This window comes from Hemiscyllium ocellatum, chromosome 18 (genome assembly GCF_020745735.1).
Source record: "Hemiscyllium ocellatum isolate sHemOce1 chromosome 18, sHemOce1.pat.X.cur, whole genome shotgun sequence".
NCBI lineage: Eukaryota > Metazoa > Chordata > Chondrichthyes > Orectolobiformes > Hemiscylliidae > Hemiscyllium > Hemiscyllium ocellatum.
The window spans coordinates 58,634,509-58,654,892 of NC_083418.1; the positions used below are offsets into that span (position 1 = coordinate 58,634,509).

The 20,384-nt window shown below is 39.4% G+C and overlaps 1 protein-coding gene across 2 annotated transcripts in view; it reads left to right on the forward strand.

The window, feature by feature from the left end:
* Positions 1 to 20,384, forward strand: part of elp4 (elongator acetyltransferase complex subunit 4) — a 267,666-nt gene that overhangs the window by 114,295 nt on the left and 132,987 nt on the right. For both annotated transcript variants that reach the window (XM_060839056.1, XM_060839058.1), the window contains exons 6-7: positions 7,266 to 7,350; positions 9,092 to 9,280. In XM_060839056.1, coding sequence (XP_060695039.1) covers positions 7,266 to 7,350; positions 9,092 to 9,280 — 274 coding nt within the window. The remainder of the gene's footprint in view (positions 1 to 7,265; positions 7,351 to 9,091; positions 9,281 to 20,384) is intronic.

Here is a 20,384-nt window from a genome sequence, read left to right on the forward strand (position 1 = left end):
TCTATGGATATGTCTGAGCCACATGTTATGTCCATTGCTGCACATATTACTGCAGAATGTACTTTCTACTTGACTCTTCAAATAATTATCAAGACTGCTTGTTACCCTTTGAGTAAGTATGAACTTAGATGAAAACCTAAGTTGCTATTTCACAGCAACATAAAATAGGGACTTAACTACGTACCCATCTTTCACTTTAAATGTTGGAAATACTGACCAATCCTATTCACCAATCAGCTGCTTTCCTTGCACTCATGACATCATACCTCCAATGGTCTCAGTGCACAAAGACATTTTGGTCAGTGCCTTATTTCCGCTCCCCCCATGCCTCGCTCTGGATTTCTTTTAGCAAATCTTAATTACCGTACCTCTTTCTATCCCTGCCCTTAATTCTTTTTTTTGGCCCAATTCTCAGCTCATTCAGCATTTCCTCAAAAGACAGAGAGCCTGTATCCATTGGAGTTTAGAGGAATGAGAAGTGATCTTTTTGAAACATAAAATCCTATAAAGAATTGACAATGAATATTAAAATATTTATTTGTTTTCAGAGTCTGGATCTAGGGGACACAGTTTAAAAATAATGGGTCACACATTTAAGACACAGGTGGGAAGAATATTTTCTCTGAGACAATCATGAATCTTTCACAGTCACTTCACCAAAGTTGCTAACTTTGATGCAAGTAGTTCATCAAAATCACTTAAACAATATTGCCAATAATAATGTTATATGTATGACCATTGCTGATTGATCTGATCGCTGGACCGGCCTTACAATATAATGATGCCTAACTTTAGACAGGTTTAATCATAAATAACTCAGTGCAATCAAACTGGAAGGGTGTTTATCATATACATGTGTTTTAATCTCTGAACAGAAACCTTGATTTCTGTGTCTAAAATATAATAAGCAGGTTGAGAAATGCTATTATGCTCAATGCAGAAATTGATTGAATTGAATAAGCACTCTTTTGTACCAGTCTACATTGCACTGTTGAAAACAAATTTTCAGTTTACGTTGTTGGTTGGTAGAACAGCAAGTTATAATTTTGTTTGGTAAATAATCCTCAATTTAAATTTACATAAAACTAAATTAACAGATTTTTTTCAAAACATGTTTTCGTTCGTGAGCTAATCAGTATTATCCTGGTACTAAATGTGAACAGGAAATTTCCTTCAGCGTGATATGTTCTGATCACTGTCTAAGCAAAGTATAAATCAGAAAGCATTGATATACCTGTGTCATCTCTGTCTAAACTGTCTGGTTTAGTGACACCTTCCTTTCCTTGTTTTAAGTATGTTTTGACCAGGTAAGGATGATAAACCAGCTGGCTTCCTTTAAATCCCTTCAGTCAGCTGTAATAATGATTTCTAGTCTTTTTATCAGACACCTGTAACAACTTCTATTAATACTTAACAGCAGTCAAACCTAACAAGTGAATTATAAGCTTTTTGTGACTAAAAGAGGAATTTTATTACTCGGCAACCCCGAGGGAAATAATAAAACATGTTATCCCATGCAGACACAAATCCACATAGTCTTTAAACAAGGGAGAGTCAAACAGAAAGATAAAGAATGCATAATTTTTAAAAGTTCTGTGTCCTTGTGTTGTTTTAGTTGAACCTGGGACTGCAGCTGTTTCATTAATATCTTGTATCTAAATTAGCAGTGAAGTTTGTGCAATCCTTGAGGTTTTAATGAACAGATAATACTGTAAGACGTAAGAGCAGAGGCAGGCCATTCAGCCCAAAGAGTCTGCTCCACCATTCAATGTGCCTATGGCTGATCTGATAATCCTCAACCCAACTTTCCTGTCTTTTCCCTAAAACCGTTGATTCCCTTACTGATTAAAAATCTGTCTATATCGGCCTTTAATATACTTGATGACCAGCTTCTTTGGTCCTCTGTGGTAAAGAATTCCACACATTCAGTATGCACACGTTGTGTGGCACCGTCACTATGCCAACTCAGATAGAGTTTTAACAGATCTAGCAACCCAAGACGAGGCATCCACAAGGCAGTGTAAGCCGTCAGCAATAGAAGAATTATACTCCAACAAAATCTGCAACTTCATGACCCAGCATAACCCCCATTCCACCATTGTCACCAAGAGAAGACATCAACCTTGCTTTAATAAAGAAAACTGGAGAAAATGTTAGGAGCAGCAGCAAGAATACCTAAATATGAAATGTCAAACTGCTGAGGCTGCAAAACAGGACTACATGCTCATTAACACAAACAGCTAGTGATAGAGTAAGTGATTCTACATCAAACAAATCAGATCTAAGTGCAGCAGTTCTGCCACAGACAGTTGTGAATGATGGTAAACAATCAAATAACTCTTTAGAGGTCAAAGCGCCAAAATTTCCACATCCTGAGTGGTGATGGTTCCCAACACATCATTGCAAAAGTTGAGGCTAAAATATTTGCAACAGTCTTCTCCCAGATGTGCAGAGTAGATAATCCACCTCAGCCTCCTCCATAGATCCTCAGCATCACAGGTGTCAGTTTTCAGCCAGTTCAATTGATTGCAAGTGATATCAAGGTCAGGTATTGCCCAGTTTTGTCCTGTACAAGGTAGCAGGACAAATCCCACTCAGCGAATTTCTACCCTGTTAATCTACCCTCGATCACCATAAAAGTGATGGAAGGTGTCATCAATAATGATATCAGGCAGCAAGTGCTCAACAATAACCTGCTCACTGACTTTCGGATTCCAGCAGGGCCCTCAACCCTTGACCTCATTACAGCCTTTTACAACCATGGACAAAAGAGCTAAATTTGGCAACGAGGCAAGAGTGGCTGCTGTTGATATGAAGGGTATGTTTGACCAAGTGTGATATCAAGGAGTTGTAGAAAATGGGAACTTAAGTGTAAGCTCTGCTCTGGTTGGATCATACATGGCACAAAATAAGATGGTTGTTGGACTTCATTACTTGAAGAAATGAACTCGCCACCACTTTCCTGAGGGCAACTGGAGATGGGTAATAAATGCTAACACAGCCAGCAATGCCCATAGTTCATGAATGAACAAAAGTAAATTTCTCTTCTAATTAATTTTTGTAGTACAAATTGTTTCCAAATACATGTTTTGATGTGTGAAAACAGTATACAAATAGAAATTTAAAAATTGTGTGCAGACCAGTTAAAAGAAAACTTTCATTTTATTTCAAAGCACAGCTTTTCATTACAGTTCAAGGTTCAGACAAAGGTAGTTAAATCAGCTAAAATATTTTTCCTAATGTGACCTACTTACAGATAATAACCCTATTTGTCATGTCTTTAATGGTCTAACTCTGGAAATTGCTTAGAAACTATCATTTGGGAAGCGTAAGACTTTCTCGTTACCAGGATACCATGCTGTCTATTATCATTTTATCAGTTACCAATTTGCTAAAATATAAAGTGTAACTACAATTTCAATAGAAAAAAATGATTGTTTAGATCAAGTAGATTTATTTGACAATGGAAAGCGATCAAAAGACTGACTGAGTCCCTGAAAATTAATTCCTTTTCACATTATTGCCAACATTAATGTTACTAGGAAAAATTATTTTTCAAAACATTACTTCAGAACTTGCAGTTTGCAAACAAACACTTTAGTAAATTAATTAGAGTATGTCAAACTTTGCCATTCCCTGTATCATACTTTGTTGATATTATGTAATATTAACAGCACAAAAAATGTCCTTAACCAAACTGGTCTATAACTGTTTTTGCTCCTGCTCAGTCTCCTTCCCATCTACTTTATCGAATGTTATCACTCATACATTTACAAAGTTTTGTCTTAAATGATTTACACTATTCCCTTCAACTATTCCTTTTTGAAGTGAATCCCACTTTGTAATCATGCCAGTAGATTAGATTACTTAGTGTGGAAACAGGCCCTTCGGCCCAACAAGTCCACACCAACCCACCAAAGAGCAACCCACCCAGACCCCTACATTTACCCCTTCACCTAACACTACGGGCAATTTAGCATGGCCAGTTCACCTAACCTACACATCTTTGGACTGTGGGAGGAAACCAGAGCACCCGGAGGAAACCCACACAGACACGGGGAGAATGTGCAGACTCCACACAGTTCAATTCCCAAGGCGGGAATTGAACCCGGGTCTCTGGCTCTGTGAGGCAGCAGTGCTAACCACAGTAGATGCATAATTTTTTTTTATTTCCCTGAATTCCTTTTTCATGACCTTGTTATTAGTTTTGTACTCCCCACAAATGGAAATATGTCTATCTTTTCAATCAGATTACCTTCTTAGATCATCCCTCAATCTCTTATTCTATAATAAAATAATGTTAAAAATCACAGAACGCCAGGTTATTGTTCAACAGTAAAATAAACCTGTTGGACTATAACCTGGTGTTGTTTTATTTTGAACTTTTTCCACCCCAGTCCAACACTGGCACCTCCACACAATAATAAAACAGCATATCTTTCAACTCAGCATGCATAGCAGCTTAGGACGTCAGCTGGTTTTCAATAAGATCTGAAATAAGTAAAGGTTGCCTAAGTAATCAGAGACATCTTTCTTGAATCTAAAGATGAAGCCAGATTTTAGTAATTTGAAATTTGCCAAAACAAGTCTATGCCTTCTGATGGCACTGGATGTCATGTAGGTGTTGCGATCTATAGTGCTGCAAGTCTGCAAATCTGTAGTCAATGCCAATGCTGAAGAATTAAAATAATGTGATACAGAGCAATGGTCCACAGTTAGTCACTGGGAATGAAGCATTTATATTTTGGAAGTTAATTTTGCTCATCCGTTGTAGGATCTATGCTCTGAGAATTTTAGTTGAACAAAATTACTGTCATAAGATACAATGAAAATTATTTTGTGGGTTTCTTTTGAAATGTAACTAATGAGAAGGTTTAGAGTAGGAAATCCTATTTATTCCTCTGTCTCTGTTCTTGCTCTTAAATGACCTTATAGGGCATAAAAGCTGTCAACCTTCAAGAACCATGCAGTCGTCATCTCTTCTGCTTCAATTTAGGCTTCAATTTTCAACTGAAACTGTTGGTAAAATATCCATTTCTTCTTTGAACTTAAAATAATCTTTTGTATTTTATTTACGATAGTGCACAACTGATATTCCTGAATGTGGTTGCTGACCCATTCCAAGTTATTCTTTTTAAGGGTGGGTTCACAGAAATGATTTAAATTGTTTGTTTTCCTTTTCTGTCAATAGTGTTAAGTATTAGTAAATTGGTTACCTTCGCTGAAAGTCCAGGCACGCAGAACAAGGACAAGGAAAAAGATCACCTCTACAAACTGATGTTCTTAAAAATGTGCATGTGGCATGCAGTGATCTTAAGATCTTAATAAGCTTGGCATTGACATCCTGATAATTATATTGTTTGATGGTTATACAGTTAAACCTCTGTCCTTTTTGTGGTAAAGACAATACTCACTTGACGATAATGGAAATTGTCAGGTTTTTAGTATTCAAGATTTGCCTCTGTTCCTGCTGCTCTCTTGATTTGATTCCATTTTCAAATGAGTTAACTGTTTTTAAACCACATTGATGAATTAATCTTTACAGCTTCAGAATTGGAGGATTGCATCTATTGTACAGTACTGGGTAACTGTTGGCATCATGCTACCAATTCAGTTTACATTGACATAAGCTAGCCTCATAACTTTGCACTGTGGTGAAGTACGAATAAACAAAGGTGGACTTGATTGAGCAGTTGTCAGTTTGTTCTGAAATTTTTAATTTATTTTTAATTAAAAATGTAATATTTGGTGTAAGTTCATAGCAGACTACTGGTTTAATTTTCAATGTCAATAATTGATCATTTCACCACTAACCCTTCGAAATGCACAATATATAATGTCCATCAATTTGTCAATTAGAAACTTCATGCTAATAGAAAAGTTACAAAGTTTTCTTTTAATTGAGTAGAAATTCATATAGGAGTAATGAGTATTTGACTATATAACATTGCCAAAAATTTCTAGATGCAAGCTGCCCAAAGCTTACTTGTTATTTAGTTATTTAACCAGCTTGCTTGTAAGTATGTTTTGCCTCACAGATGCATTCGATCTATTTGACAGACATTATATATAATGCATTTTGAAGGGTTAGTGGTGAACTTATAATTATTGACACTGAAAATTAAACCTGTAGTTTGCTATGAATTTTCACCAAATATTACATTTTAATTAAAACATAAATTTAAAATTTCAGAACAGACTGACAACTGGTCACACTCAAGTCCATCTTTGCACTGCGATGAAGTACAAATAAACAATGTTTTTATGTTTGTGCTCAACTGCATATTGATTTTCTTGATGGTTACAGTTGTGGGGCAGAAAGAAGCAAAAACATTTTTGGAAAGGTTATTTTTGTTAAAATTACAAATTTTCATCAAGAGCTCAGGTGACTAGGACTTTGATCAGGTGTGCTTGCATTGGCAGTTCATTAACGATATGTTAATTAATCTATGATTTAGCACAGAAATGCTGTGGTGGTTTCATCTCTTAAGTTGCTTCATTAAATCATTAATTTTCTAGGAGGTAAGTGAGCCTGACATAATTAAGGCATCCTTGTCTCTGCAGAATATTCCTTTCATATTGTGTCAGGTCACAGAGGTAGTGACTAGAAGAGAGTGACTGCAGTCTCCAAGGGCACATTTTATTTATACAACTGTACTGTGAACTTAATTTATTAGTTCAATTTTGCTTTTCACTTAAGCAGTTTAGAATGAAATTAAGGTTTTGTATAGGCTTCAGATGACTGCTTTTAATAGAACCGGTGCAACAGTTTGTGTTTAACATATCTACTGGAGGACAAAAGACATGTTTTTCATGCATTACTCAAAACCTAAGATATTCGTCTTTCTTCAAATATTCAACAATGAGTTGAATATTTGAAGAAACCATATATATTTTGCAAGTTTCTCTCTTGCACTGTTTTGTTTGAATAGGTTCACGTCAAGTCAGCACAACGTATTCTGTTTTCATTTTTCATATGTTCATAGTCCAAGCAAAATATTATTGCACAAGTTATACACTCACTAAACCTCAGCTGTATTGGTATTTAGCTTCATGTTTCTCAGCTAGGAAAAAGCAAATTCATTTATATTAATTTAGATTAAGCAAAAATTGCATTTTACTTGTGTTATTTGGTGAACAGTATCAGATTTTTTAATCTTTTTTTAATCCTGGAAACACAATTTTGATACGTATTTCAAGACTGCTGTTCAAAACAAAATGTTTAAAATTATCAATGATTCGCATTTCACACCTTTTTTTCACAGTAATATGAACTTTGGATATGTCAAGCTGCTTAGATCCATACAAAGAGTCATCCGTGAGGAAGGATTTGATGGAGTCTGTCCCCAGGTATGGTGCACAAGCCCTTAGTGTCTTATGTAATCAAGTAACTAATGTTGTTTTCATAGGGCTCTCCAGGGTGCAGCCGGAAGGGCTTGGAATAATCAACAATGAACAAGCTGTTTCTAAGCACGGATGAAGTAAACAAGCATTGCACAGACAGTGTATGGGTTATATGTTAATATGCATTTGCCTCACGTTTTGAGCTTTCCTCAACTCTATTGGGTACAAGCATTGATGTGCATAAGCAGTGTGCTCTGGCATCATTAGTCACTGAGCACCTAAAAAGGAGCTGTCCAGTCGAGAAAGTGGCTTAGCCCAAATCCACATTAAGCCACATTAAACTTTTTATGTTGATGTTGCAATGAAAATATCTCTGTTGTAAAACTTATAGCCTTGAGGATACTGTGACAAGAAACCAAGGAAAGATCAGCTAATTAGAGTTTTAAGGAGCTTGTGCAGTCAACTTTGCATTGGTGTTAACAAAGTTAACTAAGGCTGGGTGTCAAAGTGAAAAAATCCTTTATAGCAACTTCTGGTATTCATATTACTTGTATGTTAATTTAGCTTGTTATTGCTCAGCCACAGTCTCTACTGAGATTTTGACACAGATCTGGACCGGCTGTCTTTCCCTGTGGAGGCAAAACCCCTTTGGAGAAGTAAATTGGTCCCTGACAGGCACCTCTCCCCTTCCCAGTGGTAACCATGGCAATAGACATGTCATGACAGTTCCCACAGTACAGTGTGCCTAGCTGCTTCTGCCGCAAGATGACAGGTCTTCTAAAGCAGGAAATCTCATAGAAAGCAACAGCATTTTTGGTGAAGTGACACACATATACCCTTAGAACCTTTCAACTAAGTCACTTCTAACTGAAAAGACTTTTGCAATAAGGTTTATTTTTACTTGATATTTTTGTTGCAACTCTTTGCACAGTGTCTTCTACTGACCTTAGCCTTACTGTGCTATTCCAGAATGCATTATGTTTCTTTGTCACATCTAGTTGCTTATGATCAAAGAGTAAAAATTTACACATTGCTTTTTCTGTGTCTAAGCAACAAGTTTCTCCATGAAAGTGAAAGTGTGGAATTAACTACCCATTTTGCTAGCATGAATAAACTGTGATACCACAGGCAGCTTTTGTTAACAGAATCTTGGCCCAAATCAGCTGGAAGCCGAGCATACGCTGATCCTTTCTTGGCACTTTGCTAGCAGCTATGTAGCCTTTGCAAAAGTGTAGTACTTATTAAGGTCCTACTGGTATCTTTCCCTGTTGATATGCCATGGAAACAAGCTGTTTTATGAGCCATTGGGCAGCTGGAAAGCAAGTCCAGACAGAAATTCAGAGCCTTGTCCCCTGTCCAATATCTCTTATAGCTCTATAAAATAAAATGAGAACACTGTGGATGCTGGAAATCAGAAGAAAAAACAGAAATTGCTGGAAAAGCTCACAAGTCTGGCAGTATTTGTGAAGAGAAATTAGGGTCAATGTTTCAGGTCCAGTAACCCTTACTCAGTACTGATGCCAAGTGGTAAGATGCTCTGAACAGTCCTGCAGAAGGGTCACTGGACCTGAAAGTTTAATTCTGATTTCTGTCCACAGATGCTGCCAGACCTAGTGAGCTTTTCCAGCAATTTCTATTTTTGTTTCTGTAATATCTCTCATAAGTTAGAATTTGAAGTGTGGATAGAGTGTTATTTATAAGAAAGCCTTGCTATTTTGTCACATTCATTTACACTTCCTTTCTGCAGATTAAACAGAGGAATATCCTGCGGATAGGAATCCATTCGCTTGGCTCACTGCTGTGGGGAGAGGACATTAATCTTTATGAAAACCCCAAACATGCCTGCGGTCTGACCAAATTTCTGTATGCACTCCGTGGACTTCTCAGAACATCTCTGTCTGCCTGCGTTATTACTGTGCCAGCATACCTCATTCAGGTTAGACTTCATTGTGTGCAAAACATATTCTACTTCTTTCTAAGTATAGTTTGAAGTGGAGTAATCACAATTCCATTGGTTGCTAGTTTACCTTTATTGATGAGCTCTGGTGAAGGTCCCAATAGTCTGGTTCTCCAAACTCTTTTAGAATAAAATACATTGAATAGGATTTTCTGGGGAATGTCAATCCCATCCAGATTGTCACTCTGTCCCTTTTTTAAATGAAAGGAAAGTCCTCTGTGTTTCTGACAAGAGATTTCTATCAAAGTTCCTTCAGAAATATGGAACCATAGTTCCATTTTGACGGGTCCTTCATCATGCAGAATTGTCAGAGGAAGGCAAACTAAACCCCTTTCTCACACGAGTTAGCTGCTGTATCCTGAAATTTAAGGGTCCAGATTCACAGGCAGTCACTTTGGTAGCTGCTGTCAAAACAGTAGATACATGATGTAAATGTGAATTTATGGTGCTGGGAGGGTCGGGAGAAAGGTGACAGGTAGATAGTTTGCCAGCTGGCTAGGGGGTAGGGTGACAAATGGTTGGATGCCAAATTAGTAGGATGTAGGTTGCCATGGGGTAGTCTGCCAGATCGATAATGGGGAGGGTGTTAAGTGGATGCCAGAGTGCAAGATATCAAAGATCTAAGTATGTAATGCAGTGTTTATGGTAGATTGGACTGGTTGAGAGATATCTCATCAGGTCACTGTTGGTTTGGGATAATATGTAGAGAAAGAGGTCGATGTCCCATGATCTGAGGTGCAGGGTCAAGTTCTGTAGGGTGAAAGGGGAGGAGGTGTTTGTGCCTGCAGGAGGAGAAGAGAAGCTGCAGGCCCAGAGCAAATAAGATGGAGAAATGGAAGTTGGGTGAAAGCAGCGTAGGGATAGTTCGGTCCAGAGTAGTGGAAGGGAGTGTTGTAACTGAAGTAGAAGTTAGGGGATCAGATCCAGATTGGATGAAAGGAGGATGCAGGTCCAGAGCAGAGGAAAATGGGAGTGGGGGTGGGGTTCAGGTCCACAGCAGGAGAAGTGTGATCTGATCTGGAGTGGGTGAAGGGATGTGTGGTCTGGAATTGGTTTGGGGTTTTGGGTCCCAGAAGTATCAGGTCATAGGTGTGTGGGGTAAGTATGGGGGTCAATTGAATAAATATTTCCTACTTTCATTGGAACCCTCCAAATTTCCTGATTTAATGGAGACTTTTTGAAGGTTTTCAACAACAGGATTTTCCCAACAGAATCTTGAATTACCTGAGCAATTCTTTCAGCGTTTGCTGTGATGGTGATTTAACAGGGTTCCCATACGTATCTCCCATTCACACTGAAATGACAATTACGTGGCTCTTGGAAACCCAAGCCATTATATCCAGTGCATCAGTATTCCCATTGTAATACCACTTCAAACTCAAGTAGTCTAAGCAAACTATTCCAGCCTTTTGTACCTGAAATAAAAATGGAAAAGTCTGGAAATACTTGATAGACCCAGAGCATCAGTGGAGAAAAAACACAGCTAATGTTTTAGTTAATTAACCTTTCATCAGTGCTTCTGGTTGTTCCAGAGTGTTGATCTGTTGTTTTTCTGAAAGCAATTTTCCTCTAATGTTAGGAGTTCATGAAGGTAGAAAAGTTGCCTGAGAGTGAAGTGGAGCTGGTCTTCTTCAGCTCCTTTGTATCTTTGTATCATGGAACTAAAATTCTACATTCCATATGCAACCAGGAGTCAGATAACTTGCCTGCCTTAGTGCTCATATTCTAGCAACAGATTTAAAACATTCTAAAGTTAATGTGTAATACACCATTTAAAATAAAATGGGAGTAAAATTTAAGCCTTCAGTGCCCAATTGTACTTGATAATGGCTCCAGGTTGGAATAACCTCTTTTTAATTAATCTTGTCAACATATTACTAAAGAAATGAATGCTTATTGGTAATATGTTTGATGAGTATAATGACTTATTGTACCAAATAATTGTTGAATACATTTGTTGCTTAAAGTTCAGTGTATTTCAGCAGTAGATATCTTTAACTGCATTTAAGGTAAATGGATGGTTCAGAAAGTAGAACACCACCTGATCATACTAGGGGAGAATACAAATAATTCACTTTAAAGCGTTTGAAAAAACAGAATAACATTTTATAGGTTTACTTCACAATCGAGATAGTAACAAGTAATGAAAGCATTTTTAAAAATATATATATCTCTTTTGTTTTATTCACATTACAAGTATGGTATTGATAATTTTTTATTTATTGCCCATCCATAGTTCCCTCAAAGTGGTAAGTGCTGCCTTAACCAGTATTAGTATCTTTTCAGGCATTCGTACTATTACTTCTGGAGTCTCCTAACTTTTTCTGTTTCTCACCTTCATGCTGCTCCTCAGGAACATTATTGAAAAGAAAGTCACTGTTATCACTTGATGACCCAGCCTCTGATAAGCAGTATTAGATGAGCTGATAATTTCTCAAGTCAACTGCTGCTGCTCATCGCAAGTTTCAGGCCACCGAGTTCATCTCTCTCTTTCAGCACTATCTGTGGCTGAACCAGACAGTTCATAATCTTTACTCAGCTTCCAGCACTTTATCCTACTCATCATTTTGACCACCTGCTTCCATCTTCATAACATCACCTGTTTAATCCCTTTAGTGCTTCTGTTGGTTAAATCTTGACCCTTGTCTTTGTCACCTAAAACTGTAATTGCTCCAATGCTCTCATGGCTGGCCTCTCATTTTGTACGTTTGCAAACTTGAGCTCATTCAAAACACCACCTGTATCCTGACTTACTGTTATAAAGGTGAAGTCAAACACACACACACACACACACACACACACACACACACACACACACACACACACACACACACACACACACACAACTAAAACCAAAATACCCTGAAAGGCTCGCATGGCCCTAAAATCTGTTAAAAAGAAGTGTGAAAAGTGGTATAACCTGCTTCTCACCCTCAAGCTTTTTTAAAGGAATGGTTAAATGAAATGAACTCCTTTTCATTCACTCTGTAATCACCAAGTAATAATTTATTTATCTAACACTAACAGTGAACAAACTGAACTGTCAACAAACCAAACAATTCCCCTTTAACTACTAACTATTCCCAAACAAACAAAATTCTAATGGCATGCTGTTCCAATAAATACAAGTCACACTTATATAAACCAAAATAATAAAAAAATTAGAACTTAGTCCCTTGAAATTTCAGCCATTGCGCATCTTGCCTTCTCCACTGATCTTCTTTCAGGAACATCTTTCTCTATCAAATTCTTACGTCAGGAATATTAGCTAAGAGTGGCTTAGGTAACCTTTAGTTAAATGATGGTTTCTCTGAGAGCTTAGAGAATTCTGTGAGAGCCAGTGACCTTCTCTTTAGAGCTGATGGTTGTTAACCAGATGGCAGTTGCTGTCCCTGATTTTCAAAATGCCACTTCTTTTATACCTTTGATGACCTATCTATACATATCAGATTGGCCTAGGTTGTCAAAATCATCAGATTTAAATTTAATAGGTATTTGTTAGCTAAGGGCCTGCTTTCAATTGATTTGGCTAAATTCAAACTTGTTTTGATGGCATAGCAAAACAAAACTCCTACCTGGATTGCTAACCACATAGCCTTTTCAATAAAAATGTTTCCATTCAGGTGCTCTGTGCACCTGCAAATCCACAGACATTCTTTTTGAATCACTAAGCATAGAAAAAACATTATTTTTTAAAGCGACCATGCAGTGCTTTCCCCATTTTACAATTTTACACTCACCAACTTCACAACACTGACACCAAGTCCCTTTCACCGTTTCTCCCTGTGCTGAACTGAGTTGTAAAGGATGATTGTCTGCCAGTACTTTGATTTTAAAAGTCTCATGGTTATTTTCAAATCTCTCCATGGCCTCCTTTCTCCCAAACTCCACAATCACCTCCAATCTGAGAAATCTGTCTTCGTCCAATTCTGGCCTTTTGAGCATCCCAGATTACATTGCTCCACCATTGTTCTTTCAGCTAACTGAGCTCTAGGATCTGGAAGTCTCTCCATAAGTTTCCATACTATTTGACCTCTAATCCATTAAGATAATCCATAAATTCATCTACTTGACCAAGTTTTTGATGATCTGTCCAAATATCTCTGTACGTAGTGCTTTGGTAAACTTTGATAAACACACCTTGAGACAATTTATTATGTTAAGAGTGCACTTTAAAAATGCAAGTTATTGATGTTTGTGATAAAGATGACCATTCAATTATAGTAAGTAAGGAATTCCAAGGATTGGATTCCAGAATAGATTAAAACTATCAAAGTTAAGTTATATGTGTTTTGGAGATGGTAGTGTCTCAACCATTGTTGTTCTTGTCATTCTTGGTATTGATCAAGGAGCTAGCATTTGTTATAGAGGGAAATGTATTCCAAGGATCAAGAAGCAGCGTTGGGTATTCTTCTCAAATGGGTGTTTTATTTTTGTTCTCTGGCATCTTGGCCTGGGGGCAGCAGCATTTTGTAAAAACAGATGTTTGTTAAAAATCTTGTCATTCCCACTGACCCCAGTTGTAAAACCCATTTTTATATCTTTAATTGGCTCGCCTACTCCTGTAATCACTCTTCACTATTTATGTGCTATCAACAAGCTTGGAATTGCCCTTCATGTTTGCTGCTGGTCTTTTCTCATAATTCACCTTTGCTTCTCTTATTTACTTTTTTACCTCCCCTCTAAACCTTCAGTATCCCTCTTGGTTCTCAAATGCAATTTATGATTTACAACTGTTACAAGCACACTTTTTTCTTTCTAATGTCAATTTCTGCATCCTTTGTCATCCAGGGAACTCTGGATTTGTTTGACCTACCTTTCTCATTTAAGGGAATATACCTCAACTGCACCCAAACCGTCTGCTCTTTGAAGGTAGTCCATTGTTCAGTTACTGCTTATCCTGCCAACCTCTTGTTCCTATCAATCCTGCCCAGCTCTGCTCCTGTCCCACTGAAGTCAGCTCTCTGCCAATTTATTTTTCTTAGTCTAAATTGTTGCACATCATTCTCTACCACCATCATGAAACTTATTATAGACTGACCACTGGATCCTAAATGTTCCCCTATAGATACTTGATCCATTCGGCCACCTCGTTTGCAAGGACCACGACCAAGAATACGCTTTTCTTGTACTGGACTCACTGCTGTAATTCACGATAGATATTAAATGCCCTTGCAAAAAAATTATGAAGCTTTCATGTTGCAGTCCTCAGTTTTTTAAAGGCACAGTTAATAAAATGACACAGTTCTTTCAAGATGATAGTATTTTGTGTGATGTGTCAATATTTGATTTTGAATGCTTTCTTTGAAATATGTATAACCAGGAGTAAAGCATCTTTTAGATTAGGTTCCCTACAGTGTGGAAACAGGCCCTTCAGCCCAACAAGTCCACACCGACCCTCCGAAGAGTAACTCACCCAGTCCCATTTCCCTCTGACTATTGCACCTAACACTATGGGCAATTTAGCGTGGCAATTCACCTAACCTGCACATCTTTGGACTATGGGAGGAAACCGGAGGAAACCCATGCAGACACAGGGAGAATGTGCAAACTCCACACAGACAGTCATCTGACGCTGGAATTAAACCTGGGACTTTGGTGCTATGGGGCAGCAGTGCTAACCACTGAACCACTGTGCCGCCCCATGAAGAGCATCTGAAACCTTAGTAACAACCATAATTTAAAGACTCTAAAATAATGTCTGGTTGGACTTTGTTTTCTTGTATGTAAAGCATACTTGGAGTCGTTGATTAAACATGTATTCCCCGTTCCTAACCACCCTTGAACTGAATGACTAGCTGATCATTTCAGAGGTCAGTTAAGAGTCAACTACATTACTGTAGTCTGGAGTCACATATAGTCCAGGCCATGTAAAGATCATGTACATTAGTGAACCAACTGGCTTTAAATGAAATTGGTAATAGTTTCACAGCAGCATAACTGAGAAGATATTATACATTCCCAATTTCTTTAAATTCAGTTAGTTTAAACAATGACAGTACTGATGTACCACCATCTCCTCATTTGCCATGCCAAAACTTACCATATCATTAGCAAGAGTACTTACATTTGTAATTACTAGCCCCAGATAGCTGCAGCAGTTTCACAGCTGTTTGACTTAAGAAGGTGCTGGTGAGCTGCCTTTCTGAACCACTGTAGGCCATATGTTGTAGATACTTGCATAATGCCATTAAGGAGGAAATTCCAAGATTTTGACCCAGTGACACTGAAAGAACAGCAATATATTTCCAAGCCATGATGGTGTGTATCTTGCAGGGGAGCTTCCAGATGGTGGTGTTTCCATTTATCTGCAGCACTTACCTTTCCAGATAGTTGTGGATTTGGAAGGTGCTATCTGAGCAGCCTTTGTGAATTCCAGCCACTGTGCTTGGATATGAACTTATGTCCCCAGTGGAATACGAACCCAATGACAGTGCTGTACTACTACCATCTCCTTATTTGCAGTGACTAACACTTACCTTGTCATTAGAAAAAGCACTTGCACTTGTAATTACGAGCCCCAAGTAGCTGCAGCAATTTTTGTTTGCTTTGGAACAATCCAATAGATGGTTCACAACATTTGGGCCACTGGCATCAGTATTGGGGTGGAAGGGGGATGTGATGGGCTTCACTTGAACCATGCTGGAACCAGTGATCTGACAAATCTGAGAATACGGGGTCACATGTTTAAGACAGTGATGAGAGAAATTTCTTCTCTCGAGGATAGTGAAGTTGTGGAATTCTTTATCGCAGAGAGCTGTACAGGCTGAATATAATCAAGGCTGAGTTGGACAGATTTTATTCAATAAAGGTATCGATGAGTATTTGGAAACAACAGGAAAGTGAAGCATTGGGATATCAGATCAGCCATGATTTCATGAATGCCAGAGCAGACTTTTTTTTTAGATTAGGTTCCCTACAGTGTGGAAACGGGCCCTTCAGCCCAACCAGTCACACCAACCCTCCGAAAAGTACCCCACCCAGACCCATTTCCCTCTGACTAATTGACCTGACACTATGGGGCAATTTAGAATGGCCAATTCACCTGACCTGCACATCTTTGGACTGTGGGAGGAAACCGGAGCACCAGGAGGAAATCCACATAGATACAAAGAGAATGCAAACTCCACAAAGACAGTCACCCAATGCTGGGACCCTAGTGCTGTGAGGCAGCAGTGCTAACCACTGAGCCAATAGGCTGAATGGCCTGCTTCTGCTCATGTCTTATGATCTTATTACTATCAAACTGCATGTCTGTATCTCTATCTTTGGTTCAATATGCAGCATGCTGTCATTAATTTGTTTGGCTTTCCAGCAATCCTCATCCCAGTCCACACCACATTTAAGTCAAAGTGCTGTGTATCTCTCCTGGTGAAATAACTCCACAGTGGCTGGTATCCTGTCACCAAGTCACCCTTTATTTACACATGAGCCATCCTTGACTTTAGTACTGCCTCTTCAGAGTCAGCTATCAGAGTGCCAGAATTTCTGACAGTCCTCTTTTAATCTATCAGCCAGGGGTCCCTGATTGGACCAATCAGGGAACTCATATGCAATGAGGCTAACCTCTTTACGATCACTACATCTAGCATCTAACCTTTTGTTTCAGAGTGGAAAAATGTGACAGGGGAAAACATTAGATTGTATATTTCTTAAATTCTCCCTTCATGTGATGTGGGGTGTTATTGGCAAGGGCAGCTTTTGTTTCCTGTCCTTAAATTGCCCCATGAACCAAGTGAGGGTAGTTAGGAGTCAGCCACAATGCTGGGAATCTGGAATCATGTGTATAGGCCAGCCTGGTCAAGATGGCTGATTTCCTTAAAATGCATTAGTCGTTATTATTCATTGTCATCTTTACTGAGATTAGTTTTGCATTCCAGATTTTATTAAATTTAGACTTTTCCAGCTGTGATGCTTGGGTTTGAATCCAAATTATTTCCCAAATTATTACCATGGCCTTCCAAATTACTGATTCTGTGATATTACCACTAAGTCACCAGTGATATTACCACTTGTGGTAGTTTATAGGCTATTGAAATTTCTTCACCCTACAGAAAAATGTACTAATTAGCATTAACAGAAGAATCCTTTGTTAACAGCAAAAGAAATATATGATGTTCTTCTACATTTTTTTCTGTTTGTTAGGAAATGCATGTTTCATTGGCTGGGTCAGCAATTATTGCCCACCCTAGTTTCCCTTGAAAAACTGGTGGCGATCTGCTTTCTTGAACCTCTGCAGTCCATTTAGTGTAAGAACATCCAAAATGCTGTTAGGGAGAGAGTTCCTGGATTTTTCCCCAGCAACACTGAAAAACACCACCAGATTTACAAATCATGGTAGTGAGTGATTTGAAGAGGAACTTGCACATGGTGGTGTTCCCGTGTACCTGCTGCCTTTATCTTTCGCGATGGTAATAATTTGAAAGTGCTGTCCAAGAATTTTGGTGAATTTCTGCAGTGGATCTTGTAGATAGCATACTGTGCATTGGTGGTGGAGTGTTTGGACATGTGCCAATCAGTCAACTGCTTTATTCTAGATGGTGTCAAGTTTCTCGAGTGTTATTGGAACTACACTCATCCGAGCAAGTTCGGAGTATTCCATCACATTCCTGACACGTGTTATGGATGATGGACAGGCTTTGGGGGATCAGGAGATAAGTCATGCACCCCATGAATTCCACCCTCTGCCCTGCTCTTGTGGCCATAGCATTTATACAGCTAGTCCAGCTTAGTTTCTTGACAATGGTAACCCCAAGAATGTTGATATTAGGGAATTTAGTGGCAGTAATGTCAAAAGGTGATGGTTAGATTCTTGTTGGAGATGGTCATTGCATAACACTTCAGTGACGTGCATATTACTGCCACTTGTTAGCCCAAATCTGGATGTTGTTCAGGGCTTGCTACATATACACATGAATTGCTCCAGTATCTGAGGGGTAAAGTATGGTACATGACATTGTGCAATCATCAGTGAACATCCTCACTTCTGGCCTTATCATGGAGGGAAAGTCATTGATGAAACAGCTGAAGATGGTTGGGCCCAGGATAATATCAAGTGATGTACACTGGAGCTGAGATGACTGGCTTCTAACAAATACAGCCATCTTCCTTTATGGCAGGTAGGACTCCAACAATGTCCTTGAAGAGATTTCCTCCGATTCCCATTGACTGTAGTTTTGCTAGGACTACTTGATGCCACAATCAGTTAAAAGCAGTCTTGATATCAAGGCTCTCTCCTTAAAGTTCAGATCTTTTAACCATGTTTGAATCAATGCTATAATGACTGATCCTTGCAAATCACAATATGAGTGTCATTGAGCAGGTTACTATTGTACTATTGGTCCATGAACAATAGCACTGGCCTTTCTTTTCCCTTTCTACATAGCACTTAAATCTTACCTTCTGCACCCTGGGAGACCGACTTCCTCTAACACATGTACATGTTTCAGCCTTCACTCAGCTCTTGTATCCATGTGCTGCAATTTTGGCAGACCTTTAACAATGAAGTTGTTATTATTATCACAGTGAAACCTGCATGTCAAAAATTTCAGTAGTATTCTGATAAATATGCCAGCCACTACCCTTCCTCTTGTTCATAGAAGAGAAAGTGAAGATTGCACATGCTGGAGATCAGAGTCGAGTATGGTGCAGCAGGTCAGGCAGCATCTGAGGAGCAGGAGAATCAACATTTCAGGCATGAGCCTTTCATCAGGAATGAGGCTTCTGGGCTGGAGGGCTTAGAGATAAATGGCAAGGGGGTAGGGTTGGGGGGAAGGTAGTTGAGAAAGCCACAGGTCAATGAAGATGAGGGCGAAGGTGATAGGTTGGGGGGGGTGGGGTTTGGAGCGGATAGATGGGAAACGTGACGGACAAGTCAGGAGCACGGCGCCGACTTGGAGGCTTGGGCCTGGGATAATGTGGGGGAAGGGGAAATGAGGAAACTTGAAATCCAGATTTATCCCATGTGGTTGCAAGGTCCCAAGGCAGAATATGAGGCATTCTTCCTCCAGGCATCAGGTGGTAACTGGTTTAGCGGTTGAAGAGGCCAGGGACCTGCATGTCCCTGACAGACTGGGAGGGGGAGTTGAAGTGTTCAGCCACAGAGCGGTGGGGCTGATGGGTGCGGGTGTCCCAGAGATGTTCTCTGAAATGATCCGCAAGAAGGCATCCTGTCTCTTTGATGGAGAGGAGACCACATTGGATGCAGTGGATACAGTAGGTGACATTGGTAGAGATACAGGTAAATTTCTTTTGGATTTGGAAGGATCCTTTGGGACCTTGGATGGAGGTAAGGGGAGTAGTGTGGACGCAGGTTTTGCACCTCCTGCCGTGGCAGGAAAAGGTGCCAGGTGTGAGTGTGGGCTAGTGGAGGGAAGGGTCATTCGGAATGCTTAATGGGGTTGGGGAGTAAAATATGTATCTGGTGGTAGGGTTCGTTTGTAGGTGACAGAAGTGGCATAGTATGATGCAATGTATGCGGGCATTGATGGGATGGAAGGTGAGGACCAGGAGGGTTCTATCCTTGTTGCATTAGGAGGGGTGGAGTTCAAGGGCAGTGGTGTGGGAAGTGGAGGAGATGCACTGGAGGGCATGGTCAACCATGTGGGAAGGGAAATTGCAATCTTGGAAGAAGGAAGTCACCTGGGATTTTCTAAGGTGGAATTAGTCATCTTGAGAATAGATGTGGAGGCGGAGGAATTGGGAATAAAGGATGGATTTTTACAGAAGCTCGGATGGGAGGAGGTGTCATCTAGGTAACTGTGGGAGTCAGTAGGCTTGTAGTAGATGTCCGTGGCTAGATGTCCAGGAAGTGGAGGGAGGTGTCTGAGATGGTCCAGGTGAATTTGAGGTCAGGGTGGAAGCTGAACTGTTCAACCTCCTTGCGGGAGAGGTGGCGCCGATACAGTCATTGATAAAGTGGAGGAACAGGTGGAGGTTGGTGCTTGTGTAACTGTGGAAGATGGACTGTTCCATGTAACCAACAAAGAAACAGGCGTAGCTGGGTCCCATGTGGGTGCCCATGGCTATCCCTTTGGTTTGGAGGAAGCGGGAGGATTGGAAGGAGAAGTTGTTATGGATAAAG